At 45.9% G+C, this 16188-nt stretch overlaps 1 protein-coding gene across 3 annotated transcripts in view; it reads right to left on the bottom strand.

Moving 5' to 3' along the window:
• Window positions 1-14599, bottom strand: part of dnah2 (dynein, axonemal, heavy chain 2) — a 32433-nt gene extending 17834 nt beyond the window's left edge. For 2 of the 3 annotated variants that reach the window (XM_086022933.1, XM_086022942.1), the window contains exons 1-41: window positions 14468-14599; window positions 14043-14176; window positions 13809-13913; window positions 13356-13693; window positions 13117-13281; window positions 12811-13039; window positions 11843-11953; window positions 11529-11764; window positions 11275-11466; window positions 10365-10522; window positions 10201-10288; window positions 9385-9590; window positions 9192-9321; window positions 8914-9096; window positions 8630-8838; window positions 7767-7913; window positions 7533-7689; window positions 7346-7455; window positions 7107-7236; window positions 6308-6496; window positions 5955-6099; window positions 5683-5875; window positions 5408-5608; window positions 5170-5326; window positions 4883-5057; window positions 4626-4789; window positions 4400-4561; window positions 4227-4330; window positions 3985-4141; window positions 3813-3895; window positions 3558-3738; window positions 3341-3479; window positions 3045-3262; window positions 2876-2968; window positions 2673-2798; window positions 2130-2240; window positions 1803-1991; window positions 1580-1683; window positions 1309-1498; window positions 1054-1234; window positions 842-969 (exon numbers count right to left, since the gene is read on the bottom strand). In XM_086022933.1, coding sequence (XP_085879059.1) covers window positions 842-969; window positions 1054-1234; window positions 1309-1498; window positions 1580-1683; window positions 1803-1991; window positions 2130-2240; window positions 2673-2798; window positions 2876-2968; window positions 3045-3262; window positions 3341-3479; window positions 3558-3738; window positions 3813-3895; window positions 3985-4141; window positions 4227-4330; window positions 4400-4561; window positions 4626-4789; window positions 4883-5057; window positions 5170-5326; window positions 5408-5608; window positions 5683-5875; window positions 5955-6099; window positions 6308-6496; window positions 7107-7236; window positions 7346-7455; window positions 7533-7689; window positions 7767-7913; window positions 8630-8838; window positions 8914-9096; window positions 9192-9321; window positions 9385-9590; window positions 10201-10288; window positions 10365-10522; window positions 11275-11466; window positions 11529-11764; window positions 11843-11953; window positions 12811-13039; window positions 13117-13281; window positions 13356-13693; window positions 13809-13913; window positions 14043-14106 — 6348 coding nt within the window. In that variant the 5' untranslated portion in view covers window positions 14107-14176; window positions 14468-14599. Of the gene's footprint in view, window positions 1-841; window positions 970-1053; window positions 1235-1308; window positions 1499-1579; window positions 1684-1802; window positions 1992-2129; window positions 2241-2672; window positions 2799-2875; window positions 2969-3044; window positions 3263-3340; window positions 3480-3557; window positions 3739-3812; window positions 3896-3984; window positions 4142-4226; window positions 4331-4399; window positions 4562-4625; window positions 4790-4882; window positions 5058-5169; window positions 5327-5407; window positions 5609-5682; window positions 5876-5954; window positions 6100-6307; window positions 6497-7106; window positions 7237-7345; window positions 7456-7532; window positions 7690-7766; window positions 7914-8629; window positions 8839-8913; window positions 9097-9191; window positions 9322-9384; window positions 9591-10200; window positions 10289-10364; window positions 10523-11274; window positions 11467-11528; window positions 11765-11842; window positions 11954-12810; window positions 13040-13116; window positions 13282-13355; window positions 13694-13808; window positions 13914-14042; window positions 14177-14467 lie in introns of those variants that run through there. The other variant, XM_086022949.1, reaches the window with a different exon arrangement.
• Between the last annotated feature and the right edge of the window lie 1589 nt (window positions 14600-16188).

Raw genomic sequence — 16188 nt, 5'->3', positions numbered from 1 at the left:
CTCAGGCATAGTCTGCCCTCTAGTGGTCAATCACATGTAATGCCATGTATTATGCCACTTAACATTTAGTGCAGGGGTCATCAACCCGGTCCTCGAGGGCACCTGTCCTGCAGGTTTTCCATCTCTCCCTGCTGTAACACACCAGTTAAAATGATCAGCTCAACAGAAAGCTCTTCAGAAGCCTGGTCATTTTAACAGGTGTGTTACAGCAGGGAGGGATTGAAAACCTGCAGGACAGGTGCCCTCGAGGACTGGAGATGGTGACCCCTGATTTAGTGCATACCTTATCCCTTTGCATGCAAAGTATGTCCTTGTCTGGGACATCCCTCGAGCGCAAAAATCTCTGCCAGCGCCGACGTACACATTAAATGACCTGGAAGTGGAAGCCTTTTGTTTCCTCCGAAAATAACGTTGCATTATTTTGCAATAATTATTTTATTGCAAAATAACATGATAAAAAATGAAAACGAAAGTTTTGCAACGAAACGAAATAATGCATTATAAAGCAATATTAAATATTCTCGTGATATTACCTGTTGCGCTGCGGTCTAGTGAGCGACAGTGTTCAGTCCACTCACAATACTCCCAGCCAGTAAGTGGATGTGCGTAGGTAATTAGTTTTTTTTTTTTTTTTTTCGGTTGGCGGCGGGGGTGACTGACTGAATGTAAGGAAGGAAGCGCTTAAAAGGGACGACGACGACGGACGGCGTCGGAGGACGATTATTTTATGAATAAGGACGGAGGGACGATGCCGGATGGGTGCCCAGGTCGCGGACGGAGGACAGACTGGCAAAAAAAAAGGGTAAAATGCCCAACTCTGGCCATTTTACATGGACAGTACCTTGCAGTCATTGAAGCCCTCGCCAAAGAGTATGATCTCCGCAATCAGAGTGGAGTCTGGCACCACCATCGAGATAGGTCGAAACATGGACTTGAGGTTATCTGGAAGTTCCGAACGACCGGCGTAACCTAAGAAATAAAATCACAGAAGAAAGAGTGGAAATATCGACACGGACCATTTTCAGCAGAGCGCGTTCACAATCGTTGACCAACCAGGATTCATTGTGATAAAGACGCCGCATGACGCCACCAGGGCGATGTTGTGTTCCTCAAACTGGAACCTGGTTTGCAGTGCCGAGAGCGCGGAGAGAATGGAGAGGATCTGCTGGGCCACCACGGACAACACCTCGATGTTGATCCGGTTGAACTCGTCGAAGCAGCCCCACGCACCCGTCTGGTTCGGCGGCGGGCGGCAAATTGCTTAGCTGAGTCACAGCAGGACATCCAGCCCTCCGGCGGCCTTCCTACCTGCGCCAGGCCAGAGAACATGCGGCCCATGGACTTGTAGTCCAGTCCTTCGGAGCAGTTGATGACGATCACGTACATCCCTAAACTTTTGCCTAAGTCTTTGGTGGTCTCCGTCTTGCCGGTGCCGGCGGGCCCTTTGGGAGAGCCGCCTCGATGCAGATGGAGCGCCGTAGTCAAGGTCATGTAACACCTGCGGAACGTTATCGTCTGTTATGTGGAATAGGATCATCCTTCTGTTTTTGAGGATCCGTTGAAAACATGAGCTGGCTACCTGTCTGTAAGTGGAGTGATGACAAGGCGTCCGGAGTTCCCCAAGTACTCGTATCCATACTTGAAATGCGTGTTGGTCTGTCGGATGATGCAGTTGTTCAAATCCTGTGGCGAGAGACAAACCAAAAAAATGGTCAAGTTTAGTGGGTTCCTTCTTACGGGTAACCAGGAGGGACGCCGCGCTCCTCTCTTTTTCTCTTCAAAGAGCAGGCAATGTCCAGTACCTTCTCCCAGTAGAGTCTCAGCTGGCACAGCCACTCAAATGCGTTGACGTCGTTGCAGCCCGCCTTGGCCAGTTTGGCGATGACATCCCGTGCGTGGACCTCCACCGTGACCAGGGCCACAATTTTCAGACGCAGCACCTTGGACAGGTTGCTACGGATCATATCGGAATATCGCCTAAGCAGGGACACCTGGGGGAGAAAGAGGGTCAAGCTTGTGGCAAGCTATTGTAGTCCAGTCGTGTTTGTTGTGAGCAAGCCGCGCAAGTCGTGGCCATTTCGAAAGAACGGAAGCAGCAAAAGCGGCACCAGGCAGCACCGACGTTGCACCTGTTTCTTCATCATGGTTTTCAGGGGGCCCTTGTCGTCTGTCTCCTTGCAGCTAATCAGCGACTGGGTGACGTCAGTTGTCCACTGGATCTGGCTGGCTGTAATGAGCATCTGAAAATACGAGAGGATTGAGCTCGATGAGAGTGAAAGTGATGATTCTAGCGGTGTGTTTCTCTCCACAAAAGACAATTCGAGACGGTTTTCGACGTTAGGTGCAAAACGATTCAAAGGCGGTTTGATTTGAAAGTGAAACAATTCGGTTCAGTTCAGTGAGATTAGGATTTGATTCGATATAGTATGGCTGAGTTCGATATGCAATTACTTTTTGGGTTATTTTACACACATTTGAATGAATTTGTCAGTGCTGTAAATGTGTCAATTCTAAGATATATCTCTGCAAATTTCAAAGTGGAACAATTCGGTTCGATTCGCTGCACTCGCACCTTCTAAAGCAAAAACGTTTTTCTGGTTCAAACCGGTTTTTATTACACCCCTAGTTGATTCCCATAAAATTGTCAGGGGGGGGGGGGGGGGATCGTGTACCTGTCCTGGCCAGTCTTTGGACCACTTGTCCCTCTGGCTTTTCATCTTCTTGAGCGCAACCATGCAGTCGTACAGGGAATTCTTCAGAGTGCTGCGCATGACCTTCTCAATATCGCACAGCCAAATCTAGACAGAAGACATGCCGTGAATGCCTCTCGGTTTTAGATTTGCTGCCACAGTTGTCTTGCTCATGGCTACTCCACCTCCACAGGCTTGTCCAGTGGCACCGCCTTCACAAATTCCACAAGCTCGCCGTCCGAGGAGAACATGGCAGTGGCGTCCAACCTTCTGGCCACCTGCGGGAGACGCCAACGCACATTGGCGGCACTCGGCCGGTGCAAAGTATGCAGCGGTCCCGTCGAATTGACTTGCCTTTTCGGTGCGCAGGCTCTTGATGTTGTCAAAACACTTCTTGAGATGCGGCTGCATGGCCTCCGGGTTCTGTGACTGGCCCAGGATCTCCAGAACGTCGTCGTTAGACAGGAAGTAGAATCGTGGGAATACCTGCCTCTTGGTCTCGAGGTACATGTCCAGGGCCTTCTGGATCTCCTCCAGCTTGGCGTTCATGCTGGATAAGGTGTCCATCAAGCCTGAGCAATCACAAGCCGCATAAAGGCAACGCTGCTATTTTGCGCTTGGACTCGAGTCACGACATCCGATTGGAATACCGGGGTGGTGCGTTCCCTGCAGAGCGTTGTTGTTCGCGTTGAGTCGAGTCATGACCGTCTTCCAACCGGAGCTAACCTCTTCAAATTCTTTGCACTCTTGCGGTAGCTGCTCCCTGATGTCCTTTCCTTGGAAAATATTCTGGAGGAGTGGAAGAAGGGAAAGATGAGGTGAAAACACTTCACAAGAGTCAAACGGCGGTGGCGGGAGTTGCTATGCCTCAAGATAGATCCACTGGCGCTGCACCGTCAGCACCATTTCGATGATTTCCATCACGTGGGACAGCTGACGTTCCCAGGTGTCCACCTCCTTGTCAAAAGCTTTGACGAATCGAGAGGCCTTCATGGTGGACAAGGTCACCTGGTTGTCTTCCAGGGCCTGGAGAACGTCCTCCGTGCCCCTGCAAGACGGCCTCGGTCAGGTCGGTGTGAGTCGCGGCTTTTCCCGCTTCCAAGTCACACTTGTTGGCCTCACCTGAGACGAAAGTGGCCTTTGTCCTTGTACGGTCCAATATCGAGGATCATCTCATCCCACGTCTTGACGATCTCTTCCAGACCCTTTGAGAGAAGTACACAAAAAGTATTGATTTCCCAGCCAGTGGCAAATCTCCCCCGCCTCGAATGGTGCAAGTCTAAGACGGGAGGACCTGCTCTATGGAGAGTTCCTTGCTGGCGGCCCCCGAGACGGCGCAGATCTTGTCTGAGTACTTGTCGAAACCCAGGGAAATAATCTTCTCGAGGTTGAAATCATCACTCGTGTGGTCAAAGGAGCACTGCACCTCCTCGCAGATCTCCTTCCAGTGCCTGGAGGAGGTTGCGGCAGCGGACCAAGGATTATTTGCACATTTCGACTCAAGTCAGACAGACGCTTGACTCGTGGGCACTTTACCTGTCTCTCATGGCGGGGTTCCTCATGTCAGCAATAAGGGGGATGATTCTCCTGAATTGGTCAACCCTTTTTTTGGACACATCCACAATGTCCCAGTTCTTATCCTGCCAAGCAAAAATATCAAGTTCAACTCAAGCCCCGATCAAATCCGGAGCCGTTCTCTGAACTCGGACCTTGAGCTGTCTCTGGAGTTTGTGGAGGATTTTATAGATTTCCTGTGCCTTGCTCTCCATATTCTCAGTGCGAAGCGTCGCAAACTGACCCCCTTTCCATTCGTCCCAGTTGGAGTCCCACTCCTGGGTGACCTCCCAGACCTGCTGCAAGTAGTCCATATCCTGCGCCACAGAGTCCAAATTAGCACCTTGCTCGACTGCAATTACAGCTGTTGAAGTGTCAGACCTTCTCCAGAGCTTGGATGGTTTTGGACGGTTCCTGCTCGATCTTGAAGAAGCTCAAGCCATTCAGAATGAAGTCCTCCTCCACTTTTAGCGCCTCCAGAAGTTTGTAGTGCTGTCCCGTCATCCTCAGGGCCACGCTGGTGCCAATGGAAGGATCAAATGGACCTAGACATGCAGAGATGAACACAGAAAGTCAACGTCCAAATCGCACGCGCACACACACAAGTATAAAAAAAACGAGAGCAGAATGTGCAGCACCTGTGGTGTTGAACTCCTGCACAGCCGTAAGGATCCTCTCCGTTAGTTCATCGGAGGAGCTGAGCAAGTCGCTCTTGAAATTCTGCTTTTGCCCCTGCAGCATGACTTCGCTGTCGGCAAGAACCTGCTGGAACCAGTCCCACTTGGTGTTGAGTGTCCCACGCAGGTCCTGAAGCTGAAGCGGCAAAAAAAAGGAATCAACTACTGGGGAGGATTTTGTCAGGTCTATTCAAATAACCAATTCAATCTCTTGAGCAGTTGCTATGTTCCATCACGGAGGTGCTTACTGTCTGATCCAGAGGGAAACCATACTTGTCCAGAACAGCAAACTGTTCATGGATCAGAAGAATGTCAGCCTCTGTCTTGGCCAAATTGCTCTGGAAGGACTCGAGGAGCCCCAGGCTCTCACTGAGCTGCGCCAGGGTGGTGTTGGGTTGACTCAACCTCAAAAGACAGAAACAAAAGATTGCCAAAGTCACCCCAAAAATCTTCCCGTGGGTCTGCCGTCAGCTTCGGATGGCTCACCTCTTGGCGTTGCGATTCATGGAGGCATGCATGTCTTTGAGGGCGCTGGCGGCGATGCGCACCAGGAGCTGCATGAACTTGGTCTGCCACTGGCTGCAGTGCTGCACCAGCGACGTCTTAAGCGGCGAGCAGTCCAGCACAATGAACTGGAAGTTTGTCACCGTCTCCTCCTGCTGGATACTCGTTTCGATTTCTGTGTACCTGAGGTTCATTGTGGGCGTTTCACCTTTTAGGACAAAACCACAAATTGGGCACTGGGGAAATGTGGGCGGTACCTGTGTATATCTGCATCAAAAGAGGCGACCGGTTGATTGAGCTTTTGGTAACGTTGTATGTACGAGTCCTTGTTGGTCTCCCAAATGTCCCTGTATTTGTCCCAGGTGGTTAAATATTCCTTTAGGTGGCTGGCAGTGGCTGCCATGCCTGCACCAACTGCAGCCTGTATGCCTTTTATTTCCTCGTCATTCTCTAGAGAATGGAGAAAAAGGAGCTCTGAGAAGGCAAATTCGCCAAAAGGTCACTAGCGGACAACAAAGTTGGTCCAAACCGATGTTGACGTGTATGGGATTCTCGTGCGACTGCTCGCCGGACAGCAGCTCGGGCAGTCGCTTGAATTTGGAGATGGTGCTGATTAGCTGAGGCAGGATGTCCAAGATCTGACCCAGCTCTCGGAGAGACGGGGAGAACTCGACCTGCAGGTGAGACGCATAAACGCAATGCGACACTAAACAGAGCACTCAGAAGCATCATTGCTAATATGAGATCAAGAGAAAAGGCACAAAATGGTGAAATATCCTCAAGGTGCACAACAAATTACAACCTTTGGGACGAACGTGGGCGCGTTTTGTTGCATTGGAAGGGAGGCCAAAATGGATCAAAGGCGACAATGGCTGCCCGTACCCTGAGTTCGGATTTGGGGTCCGCCTGGCGTAGTGACAGCAGCACCCGAAACAATGGGGTGGGTGAGGACTTGCGGTCTCCGTTGATGGCCTGCGCCAGCTTCTGCATGGAGCGCTTGACGTTGGCGCGCAAGGCCTGCTCCAGCATGTGGTCCACCTTCTCCGTGTACGTGACCCAGTGCTCCTGCACCTACAGCACCAAAGTCACATCGTCAGTCATGATCACGGTTGTCGCGGCAGAGCAAGGATATTATAGTTCACGGAAACTAATGAACAAAAATACAAGTAACATTGAAAAAAAAAACGTTGTTTTTAAAAATTATTCATTTATAAAAATTAAAAGAAAAACACTTTAAAAAAAAAAAAAGAGAAAACTAACAACTACATCTTGCATTTATAAAACGAAGTAAAACTTTATTTATAGCAAAAGTCCTTTGATTGCATCTTTGTCAGTTCATTTCATACATGAGCTTTCGGATTTTATTTAAGAGGTTTTTATTTGGGTGCTGGCAGGTCAACCAACCGGTTGAGAAATGTAAGTTTACTTTACTTTATTACACAATACTTAGTGACTTTTTTTTTTTATATATATCTTACACTCTCCAAATACTCCATACATTTAAAAAATAAAACTAATACTAAAACTAATGAAAACTAAACTAGTATTTTTGAGAAATTTTAAACTCGTAAACCAGCTCTAAAACTCATTCAAACTAACTGAATTCAAAAACCAAACATCAAAGCAAAATAAAAAGAAACTCAAATGAGAAATGCCAAACTCTCCGAAGCCTGGTGCAGACCTCAGGTCCATCTTTGGAGAAGGTGTTGTGGATGTTGGTCATGATGTCAAGAATGAGCTGAAGAGCAGAGCGCAGTTGTTCGTGCTGTCGCTGCCGGTGAGTTCTCTGGTCGTTCTCAAACTCCCAATTTCTGACAGAGACGACAAACAAAGTCCACAGCAGAAGAAAAAAAACAAAACATGAGAGTGATTATGGCAAGGTTTTGGTAACACTGCGCCAGATAGGTCAAGAGCTTTCACCTGTACAGAGTCTTCCCGTCCAGCCGAACCAGAAGTGTTTCGCTGATCTGGCGACAGAGGTCGGTGATGGTCAGATTGGACGTTTTGTAACCGTCAACGATCACCTGCACCTGCGGCGCCAATATGAAGGAGACTGCAGTCATGCGGCTGAACTGAATTACGACCACAATCGTGAATGAATTGTCACCTTGGAAACATGCGTGAGGCACTCCTTGACAAAGGTGTTGGAAGAAATTTTGAACATCCAGAAGAGTTTGGTGAAGCCCGGCTGAATCTTTTTGTCCAGGACATGGATTTTCTTGGAAAACAGACCCAGCTCGATGGGAGAAAGAATTCCGATGATCCTGCCAAGCGCACGTTCAAGTCAAGGGAAACTGTACAAGACGCTGGATTTGCTGATTTGCATTCGGTGTCTGCTGACCGGTTGTAGTCGCGGGCCAAGTGCAGCGCTTTTTCCCTGAGGCATCGGAGACCTTCACGATCCTGGTAAATCTCGTTCACAAACTCGGGGATGTCAAAATTTTGCCGACTCCATAACTTGATCTCAGCAAAGAGGTTCAACAGGTTGCTGAGAGAGAAGCAGCCACATTGCGAGAGGGGATTATTTTTAAAAAAAAATTTTTCAAGACATCAAATGAGAACGTCACTTATTAAAGCGGAATCAACCCAAACATATGTTTTCAGGAATATGTTCTCAGCAGGCCCACTAGTTGAAACACGACATTCTGATTCATTTTGCGTTTGTGGAATATAAATTAAGCAGCAAAATGCACTAGTTTTTAGCCATCTCTGGGGGTGGCCGTTTTGGCTTCTGTCGACTGAAAATGACATCACAACTGCTCACAACGACCAATCACGGCTGACCTGTTTTCTGAATGTGAGCCAAAAAATATGTTTGGGTTGACTTCCGCTTTAAGCAGCAAAACCCACTCCTTTTTAGCCATCTCAGGTGGAGGCCATTTTGTCACTTCTGTCGACTGAAAATGACATCACAAATGCTCGGGGCTCAGGTAATGACCAATCACGGCGCAGCTTTAGAAAACAGGTCAGCCGTGATTGTTCATTACCTGAGCAGTTGTGATGTCATTTTCAGTCGACAGAAGTGCGCCGTGATTGGCCGTTACCTGAGCCCTGAGCAGTTGTGATGTCATTTTCAGTCGACAAAAGTGACAAAATGGCCGCCCCCAGAAATGGCTAAAAACATATTCTTGAAAAAAAAAACATGTTTGCGTTGACTTCCCCCTTTGATGCCCAAGGACTGGTGAGGACGTTTGAGTGGCCCACCTGTCAAAGTTGACCTCAATCCTGTTGTCCTTGCCATGCAACAAAAGGGGCCGCTCCAGCTTCTTGACGTACTGCAGCTCCAGACTCTGGTGCCACTCGGCAAACTTCTGTGTCACCAAGTCGTTCAGAGTCTGGATGGATTGCTCGTAGGTAACCCGCACATGCCTGCAGCTGTGCGAATCGGCTTCGATGGGGATCTTCTTCAGCACCTGTGTGGGCCAAGGAGGTGGCGGTCATGATCAGGCCACGAATGGCATGCCGCAAATCCATTTGGCGCGACTCACCTCCATGAGGCTTTCCAAGTGGAATTTAAGAGCCCTCGCCCGGTGGGCTCGGCCCGCCAAAGGTGGCATATAGTCAGGGATTAACACGGCTTTCTGATCAATTTGTCTCATGATCATACTGATCTCCTTCTTGAAGATGCCGTAGATTGCATCCACCATCTCGTCTATTTTGCTCCTGATGGACTGTGAAAGGGCGAAGTACAAACAGTTTTATTTGGTCCCATGTGAGTCGTTAAATGCCGACTGTGGACGCGTGTATTGCCCTGAGGAAAACTCACCTTTCGCGCAGAAATGGTCTTAAAAATGTCCATCAGCCGAAGACCTTCCTCCACAGAGTTGACGGTCCTGAACACGGAGGTGATCTGGGTTTGCAACATGATGTCCAGCTCTTTCAAAAATGCACGGAACCTGAGCACAAACGGCTTTCAGACATTTTGGCTCTCTTGCAGCGGCAAGTCCTGGTGTCGCTACCTGTTGAACTCAATGTGCCAGGCGGTGTTCTCCACCTCGAGGATGCCCTGGTCCACCGAGCGCAGGATCTGAAGGCCGTGCTGGAACTTGGTCTCGATCTTCACCAGGGCGAGGGTGAGTTCCGGGCCCTGGTAGCCGCTGAACAACGGCAACGGTCTCTGTTCGCCATCTTCCCAACGGGCAAACTGCTGCTGGGTGTCGCACACCTGCAACAAAAGCACGGCGCCCAACGTACACTGTAGAAAAAGTGTGTCGAAATTGCGGTAAAAAATCCTGTCAAATAGCGACAGTCAAAAGTCATAAAATTTCAAATTGTATGTCACGAATACAGTACTTTTAATTACTGTACATCAAGAAATAATACAAAACTTAAAATAATAATACAAAAGTTAAAAAAATACCAATGTAATGTGTAGAAAATACTTATTATTTCTGTGAAAAATAAAATTAATAAGAAAATACCATCAAGTCACAAAAGAGTAATTGTCCTAAAATTAACAGCATTTTTCCGCCTAAATTCTATGAGAATATATATCGAGAAATAATATTTGTTTAATGTAAATGTTCTGGTAAAATGTTTTTTAAAAATTGCAAACCTTTTTTTATGGTAAATTCTTGAAGTAAGTACATTTGTTAAGAGTAAGATAAACAGTAGCAGTCCATTTTGTACCGTAAATGTTGAAAATGTGTTACCGTAATTTAACGGTAGCTTTTCGTACGCGTTTTACCGTAAAAACAGCATTTTTTTTGGTTTTGTTTTAACAGGGTACAGTCCTTCAGTCAAATTCAGAGCGGTCAATGTCAATGCAAAATTACCTCAAGCAAGTCTTTCATTCTTTGAATGCAGGCATCAATGGGGACAAAAATATTGGTTTGGTCCAGCCGCCAGCCATCTTTAGAATTGCTGAGTTGTAAAAAGGGTGGAAATGTGTTTCAAAAACAGCACAAGAAGAGCTGCTAGGTAAATATGATGCTCTTACTTCTGGTGCACCTCAGAGACACACAAGTACATGTTCTTCCAAGTCAGGCAGCATTTGATGCAGTCATTCAGGACTTTCTTGCTGGAGATCACGTAGCCCTCAAAGATCCTGTCCAGGGAGATGGTCTTGATGCACAGGTGGATGATCTCATAACTCATCTGCACACACACACACACACAGACGCACACATACAGTTGGCTGAAAAAAAAAGTGATAAGAAGGCAATTCTCCTTCTTTTGAACTTTCGAACTAGCTTAGACTTACGATCGAAACATGCCGGTCTTTTGGTGACTCCGAGAGCTAAAAAGAGGTCAGCAGGCTCTAGAGCACAGGTGTCAAACTCAAGGCCTGGGGGGCCTGCCACATCATTTTTTTTGTGGCCCGCGAAAACAAATCATGTCCGTCAACTTCCATGATTCTTGCTCGAATCTGTACCAAATTTCAACTTGTCATATGTCATGAATGATAACTGAGATATTGCAAGCATTTTTTGGGTTAACAAAGCCACAATTTGTTGTTTATATGTAATGATAGGACAGTGTTGCTTAAACATTTCTATGCTTTCTTAGTCATATCGGACCCCCGAGAGAAACCTTAAAGCGGAAGTCAACCCAAACATTTTTTTTTTTCAAGAATATGTTCCCAGCAGGCCCACTAGTTGAAACGCGGCATTCTGATTCATTTTGCGTTTGTGGAATATAAGTTAAGCAGCAAAATGCAATCGTTTTCAGCCATCTTTGTGGGCGGCCATTTTGTCTTCTGTCGAATGAAAATGACATCACAACTGTGCTTTGAAAACCGCTTTCTACGACACTGCGGTAGCGATTTGAATTTGATTGATTGCTCAGCCCCAATTAGGAGCTCCGCAACGAAGCTTGAGTGGACAACTCTGAAAATGAGGCCAACGCACCTTAAGGAAGAGGCCCGTGATGCGCTCCTTGGTGTTGTAGTGGGTGGAGTTGATCCAGATGATGCGAATGACATATAATATGTGCTGCAGCTTGGGGGCCAGTTGGCTTATGTGGGTGGTTCGCATTTCTTCACAGGGGCCCGCCAGTAAGGACAGGAAGTTCAGGTTGGACTGCGCCTCCACCGACGAATCCTGGGCAACAAACCACGTCATTATCTTATGCCTGTGAGCTGCAAAAACGACGTGGAGTCCACCTGTAGTTCGGTGGCCAATTTCAAGAAGCGCTTGACATAAAGCGAGTTGGCCAGCCCCAGCATTTTCTGCAGGTGCCTGACGCCCGGCTTCTGCAGCTGCTTGCTCATGTCTCGGAGCTTTTTGGAGTGACTCTCCCAGTACGTGATCTCCTGGAGCAGGCCGTTGGTGTTGCTCCTGGAGGTGTCTTGGACGTTCAGCAGCTCCTTGATCTGGTCCGTCCAGTGTATTAAGACGGCTGAAAATGCAGAGGAAAAATCGATCCCCATCCAGTTAGGCTGCGATGAACAAAGTGTGGTGTCGTGCAGATGCTTACATTCCATCCTCTGCACTAGACGAGTGTCCTTGCTGCCTTCCACAGCGCTGTCGTTGAGGCCTTCCGCTGGGATGTACAGCACGGTCTTACCTTCTTTCTTACTGACACTGTCTGTTGAAAACAGCACACGCAAGGTATTTTACACTGCGCTCTTAATTGGCTTCCAGTTAGGGGTAAACAATTAGCTGACGTCTAATCGACATCGCGATGCAGTCGAATGCAATTTCCTAATCGTAAGGGCTGCAGTGCTCTGCTTCTTTACGGTTGGTCAGTAGGCTTTATTATGTAGGTATACACATGAATATTTGGTTGATTGATTGAGATAGTGTCCAGAAGTCGAGGTAAGTTCACTGCTTAAGAAGTACAGTCCACATGTTTACATCTCATCTTGTTCATGAAACGATGAAGCGATAAAGCCTTTTGCCATTTGCTTGCATTATTGTAGTAATGGGACTTATGATCCACTGATTAATGCTTAAGCCACATGGAAATTTTTGAAAACACAATCGAAATGTGTGAAGCTGTCAAAGTGAACACTTAACTTATCCAGTCAAGATGGTCCAGTCCAGTAGAAATGGATCTTTGACGTCAATAGCCGTCGATGGCAGTGAATGAGTTAAAAGACTGCCAGTTCAAGTGTTTCGTAAGTTAACATCTTGAATTGAAGCAGATGTGAAAGAATGTTTATCTAAACTGTTTTTCATAATAATTGATGGTTAATTTGACTTTATTTTCACGTAAGCATAACCTAAGACCAAAACATTGAATAAAGCAGATATTTATTGTAATACGGATGATTTAATTGCTTGTTTCTTGATAAGAGGATCTTGAAAAAAAATCATCATATATTAAAGTGCAATTGCAATATTGAGGAAAAAAAGTCACAATTGGAATATTTTTCTAAATTGTTGAGCCCTACTTCCAGCCTAATATGATCTCGACCAAGCAACTTGAGCGTCCCCTCGTACCTGTGAGGATGGCCAGATAGTTATGCATGCCGTTGATGTAGTTGTCCTTGATGCCCGCTTCCCACTCGCTGCTGATGTCATTTTCGTCGGAATGCAAACTGTTCACAAAGTGAAGCAAGCTCTCGGTGGGGTCGCCCTGCACCGTGCTGTATTCCACCTCTTCGTAGACGTTCTCCGGGGTAATCACGACTCCCGGATCACGGATAAAGTAGGCCAGCTGCTCCACCACCTGAAACGAGAGCGGCTCTTCCAATATACCTTCCAATGAAAGAAGGGTCCGTTCAGTGTGCAAGTCGTCCGCTGTACCTGTGCGGGAACGTTGAACTCCACCTGCAATGCCATGCTGGCGTCCAAGTAGACCACCAAGATGGGAAGAGAGGTGTCCTCAATGAACCGCTCAAGTGACTTCACGTTTTCCTCCATCCACGATTCTTTGGTGACACCCGAAATATCTACGCGACGGATGAACTTCTGCGAGAGACAAGGAGGGACTGATGAAAGGTCATGCAAAACAAAAAAGATAACAGCAGTTATGCCAGTTTTACCTCGCAAACCTTCCTTAAGATCTCTAAGGGGTCTATTTGTACAATTTCTTCAATGGGCTCTTCGTTTTCCGTTTTGTCTTCCTCATCGTTTTTGTTCTCTTCGTCATCGTTTTTGTTCTCGTCGTCATCGTTCCTGTCCTCTTCGTCATCGTCGATGTCCTTACTGTCTTCGTCATCCCGGGTTTCCGTGTCGTTGTCTTTACTCTCATCGTCCTCGTTGAAGTCAGTGTTGGTGTCATCACCGCTGGCATCGTTGCCTTCATCAGTGGCAACGACGCTCTCTTCGTTGTTGTCAATGGTGTTGCTGTCATCTTCCCACTCCGACGTGGGAACTGAAGCTGTCGGGTGAATGCGTCATTCAGCAGAGGGCAAAATGAAGAGAGAAAACACAAATTAAACATGCTGACGTGACTCCAAGCAGACTTGTCAAGACAGGCAATGTCAAGTACTAACCAGCATCTTTGTCCTCACTGACGCCATTGTTGCTTTCGTTGTTGTCATTGTTCTCTTCAATGTTTTCATTGGTGTTACTCTCATCTTCCGTTTCCTGAGTGGTAACTTAAGCAGTCACACGAGAACACAAGAAAAAGTCAAAAGCTATTTGGAAGAATAGGCAACACATTTGGCATAATGACGTCACTATGCATAGACTTCCATGTTATCTGGAGATGACTCAATGCAACTTACCAGCGTTTGTGTTGTCATCCTCACCCTCAGGTGTTTCTGCGACATCCTGGTTTGGCGACTCCATCTCTCAGCATTTACACGCCATTTCAATTCGACAAAACACAAGCGGAAAACGCCTCAGAGAAATGGAGAAACTACAAGAAAATGAGAGACGCATTCATTTAAAACACGCTCAAGCGAGACTCGACAAAGTTTTCGAACCGCACGGGACAACTGGCGCGTCAACGTCACCATAGTAACCATGCGAAACAAGCCCACTTCAAAATGTGTTCCATAGCGACGCTGGTGTTTTTAATTTGATTCAGTGAAACTTTGAAAATTTAAATAATGTTTTAGAGCAATGGAAGCTCATTTTCATGGCAAACGTACAAAACCACCGCGTGCACAGCAATTCTTGGCTAAGAACAAACATTTTCCGAACATACCGTTCTAGAAAGTTTCCCTTCTATTTTCTCAGTGTTCATTGCAAAAAAAAAAAAAAAAAAAAGGGGATTCACAGGGTTCGAATAAAACAATTTGACACTGCTAATTTGCGTATTAGTTACAGGTGCTGAGCCACTGCGCTCAAAAGTGACGTCATAAACATGTGCCGTCATCTAATGACATCACCTAATGATGTCATACTGTGCATTCTGTATGGGTGTAATGTGTCTTTATTTATGTTCACTCAACTATGTTTTTTCTCATGTTCATTCTTCTTCAACATCACGGTGTCACCTTTTATAGGAATGCCTTTACATCTCATTTTTATTCATCATTTATTCTTCATTTATCTTTTAACCCTGAAGAGTCAGACAAAGTAGATGTCCTGTGTGAATACAATTATTTCTTTGAACTTGAATTGCAATTTGTTTTCTTTTTTCAGTGTTATACATTTATATAAAGCCCAACATAAGGGCTATTAATTACAATAAAGTCTCGAATAAAAGCTCTAAATTAAAATAAAGCTTAACTAAGAATATTAGTAACATTAATGGAATATTAATTACAGTAATATGTAGCATTAAAGCTAATGAGAATAAATAAGCATTTTTGTTAGAATATCCAAACAATAGAATGACAAACGTGCTTAAAATGACTATTTTTAATTTGTATTGACTATCATAGTATTTAGACAAGTGGGTAGCAATATTACAAAATATCAGACACAAAACAAAACCACTTTGGTCATTTAATGCCTTAAATGCTTTGACACAACTGGGTTTAGAATGCTCGTTAATCAACATTAGAACAATTTTAGCACGTAAGACATTTATTTACGCTTCGGACGGGATTCGAAGCCGGGTCCCAGAAAGATAAGATTCCTCTCACAACACACCCATTTATTGCAATGGTTCCGCGGAAACATTGCTTGGAAGCCAAACTCACCTAAAGCTGAAACTTCAAACGAGGTGCCACATTCTGACCTGAGTTTTTTTTTTCTCCAACTCAATTTTGTTACCAGTCTTAAAAAAATGGGAACACTGGAAGCCAAACTCACCTTTCAAGATCTACTTTGAAACTTTGTTTTAAAACCCGAGGTGCCACATTCAGACATTTGAATTTTTTTTAACTCAATTTCATAACCAATGGTAAAAATCAGGCGGCACGGATGTCGACTGGTTAGCACGTCCGCCTCACAGTTCAGAGGTCGTGGGTTCGATCCCGGCTCCGGCCACCCTGTGTGGAGTTTGCATGTTCTCCTCGTGCATGGAAGCCAAACCCTCCTATGAAACCCTGACTGCTTTAAAACCCAAGGACACACATTCGAAGAGTTGAATTTTTAAACGCAGTTTGGGACAGCTGTCAAAAACCGTTAACGGTTTGGCCTTTCAATTCTTAAACGCTCCTTAGAAACACAGACTGATGAGGAACCAAAGCTAAGCAAAGATTTAAGAGTGTTTTAAGAGTGTGTCCTGGGCGTGTTTCTGTCAGGTGTCAGCGAAATGAGCGTCCATTGGTACTTGACCCGGTTAGGGACGATTACAGAGATGGACGAAACCCACTTCCGTACTTGAAAAAAACAAAAAAAAAACTTCTCATCCTCCAAAATGGGCAATCTCTGTTGATTTTTACATTCAACTATAAGCATTAAACATATTCTTGTAAAGGGGTCATGACAAATGTACTGTATATGATGTAAATTTAAAATACAGAAAAATGCACA

Source organism: Filicampus tigris, chromosome 2, assembly GCF_054856515.1.
Source record: "Filicampus tigris isolate MCC_2025a chromosome 2, RoL_Ftig_1.0, whole genome shotgun sequence".
Classification (NCBI taxonomy): Eukaryota; Metazoa; Chordata; class Actinopteri; order Syngnathiformes; family Syngnathidae; genus Filicampus; species Filicampus tigris.
This window is presented reverse-complemented; position numbering and strand designations above follow the sequence as displayed.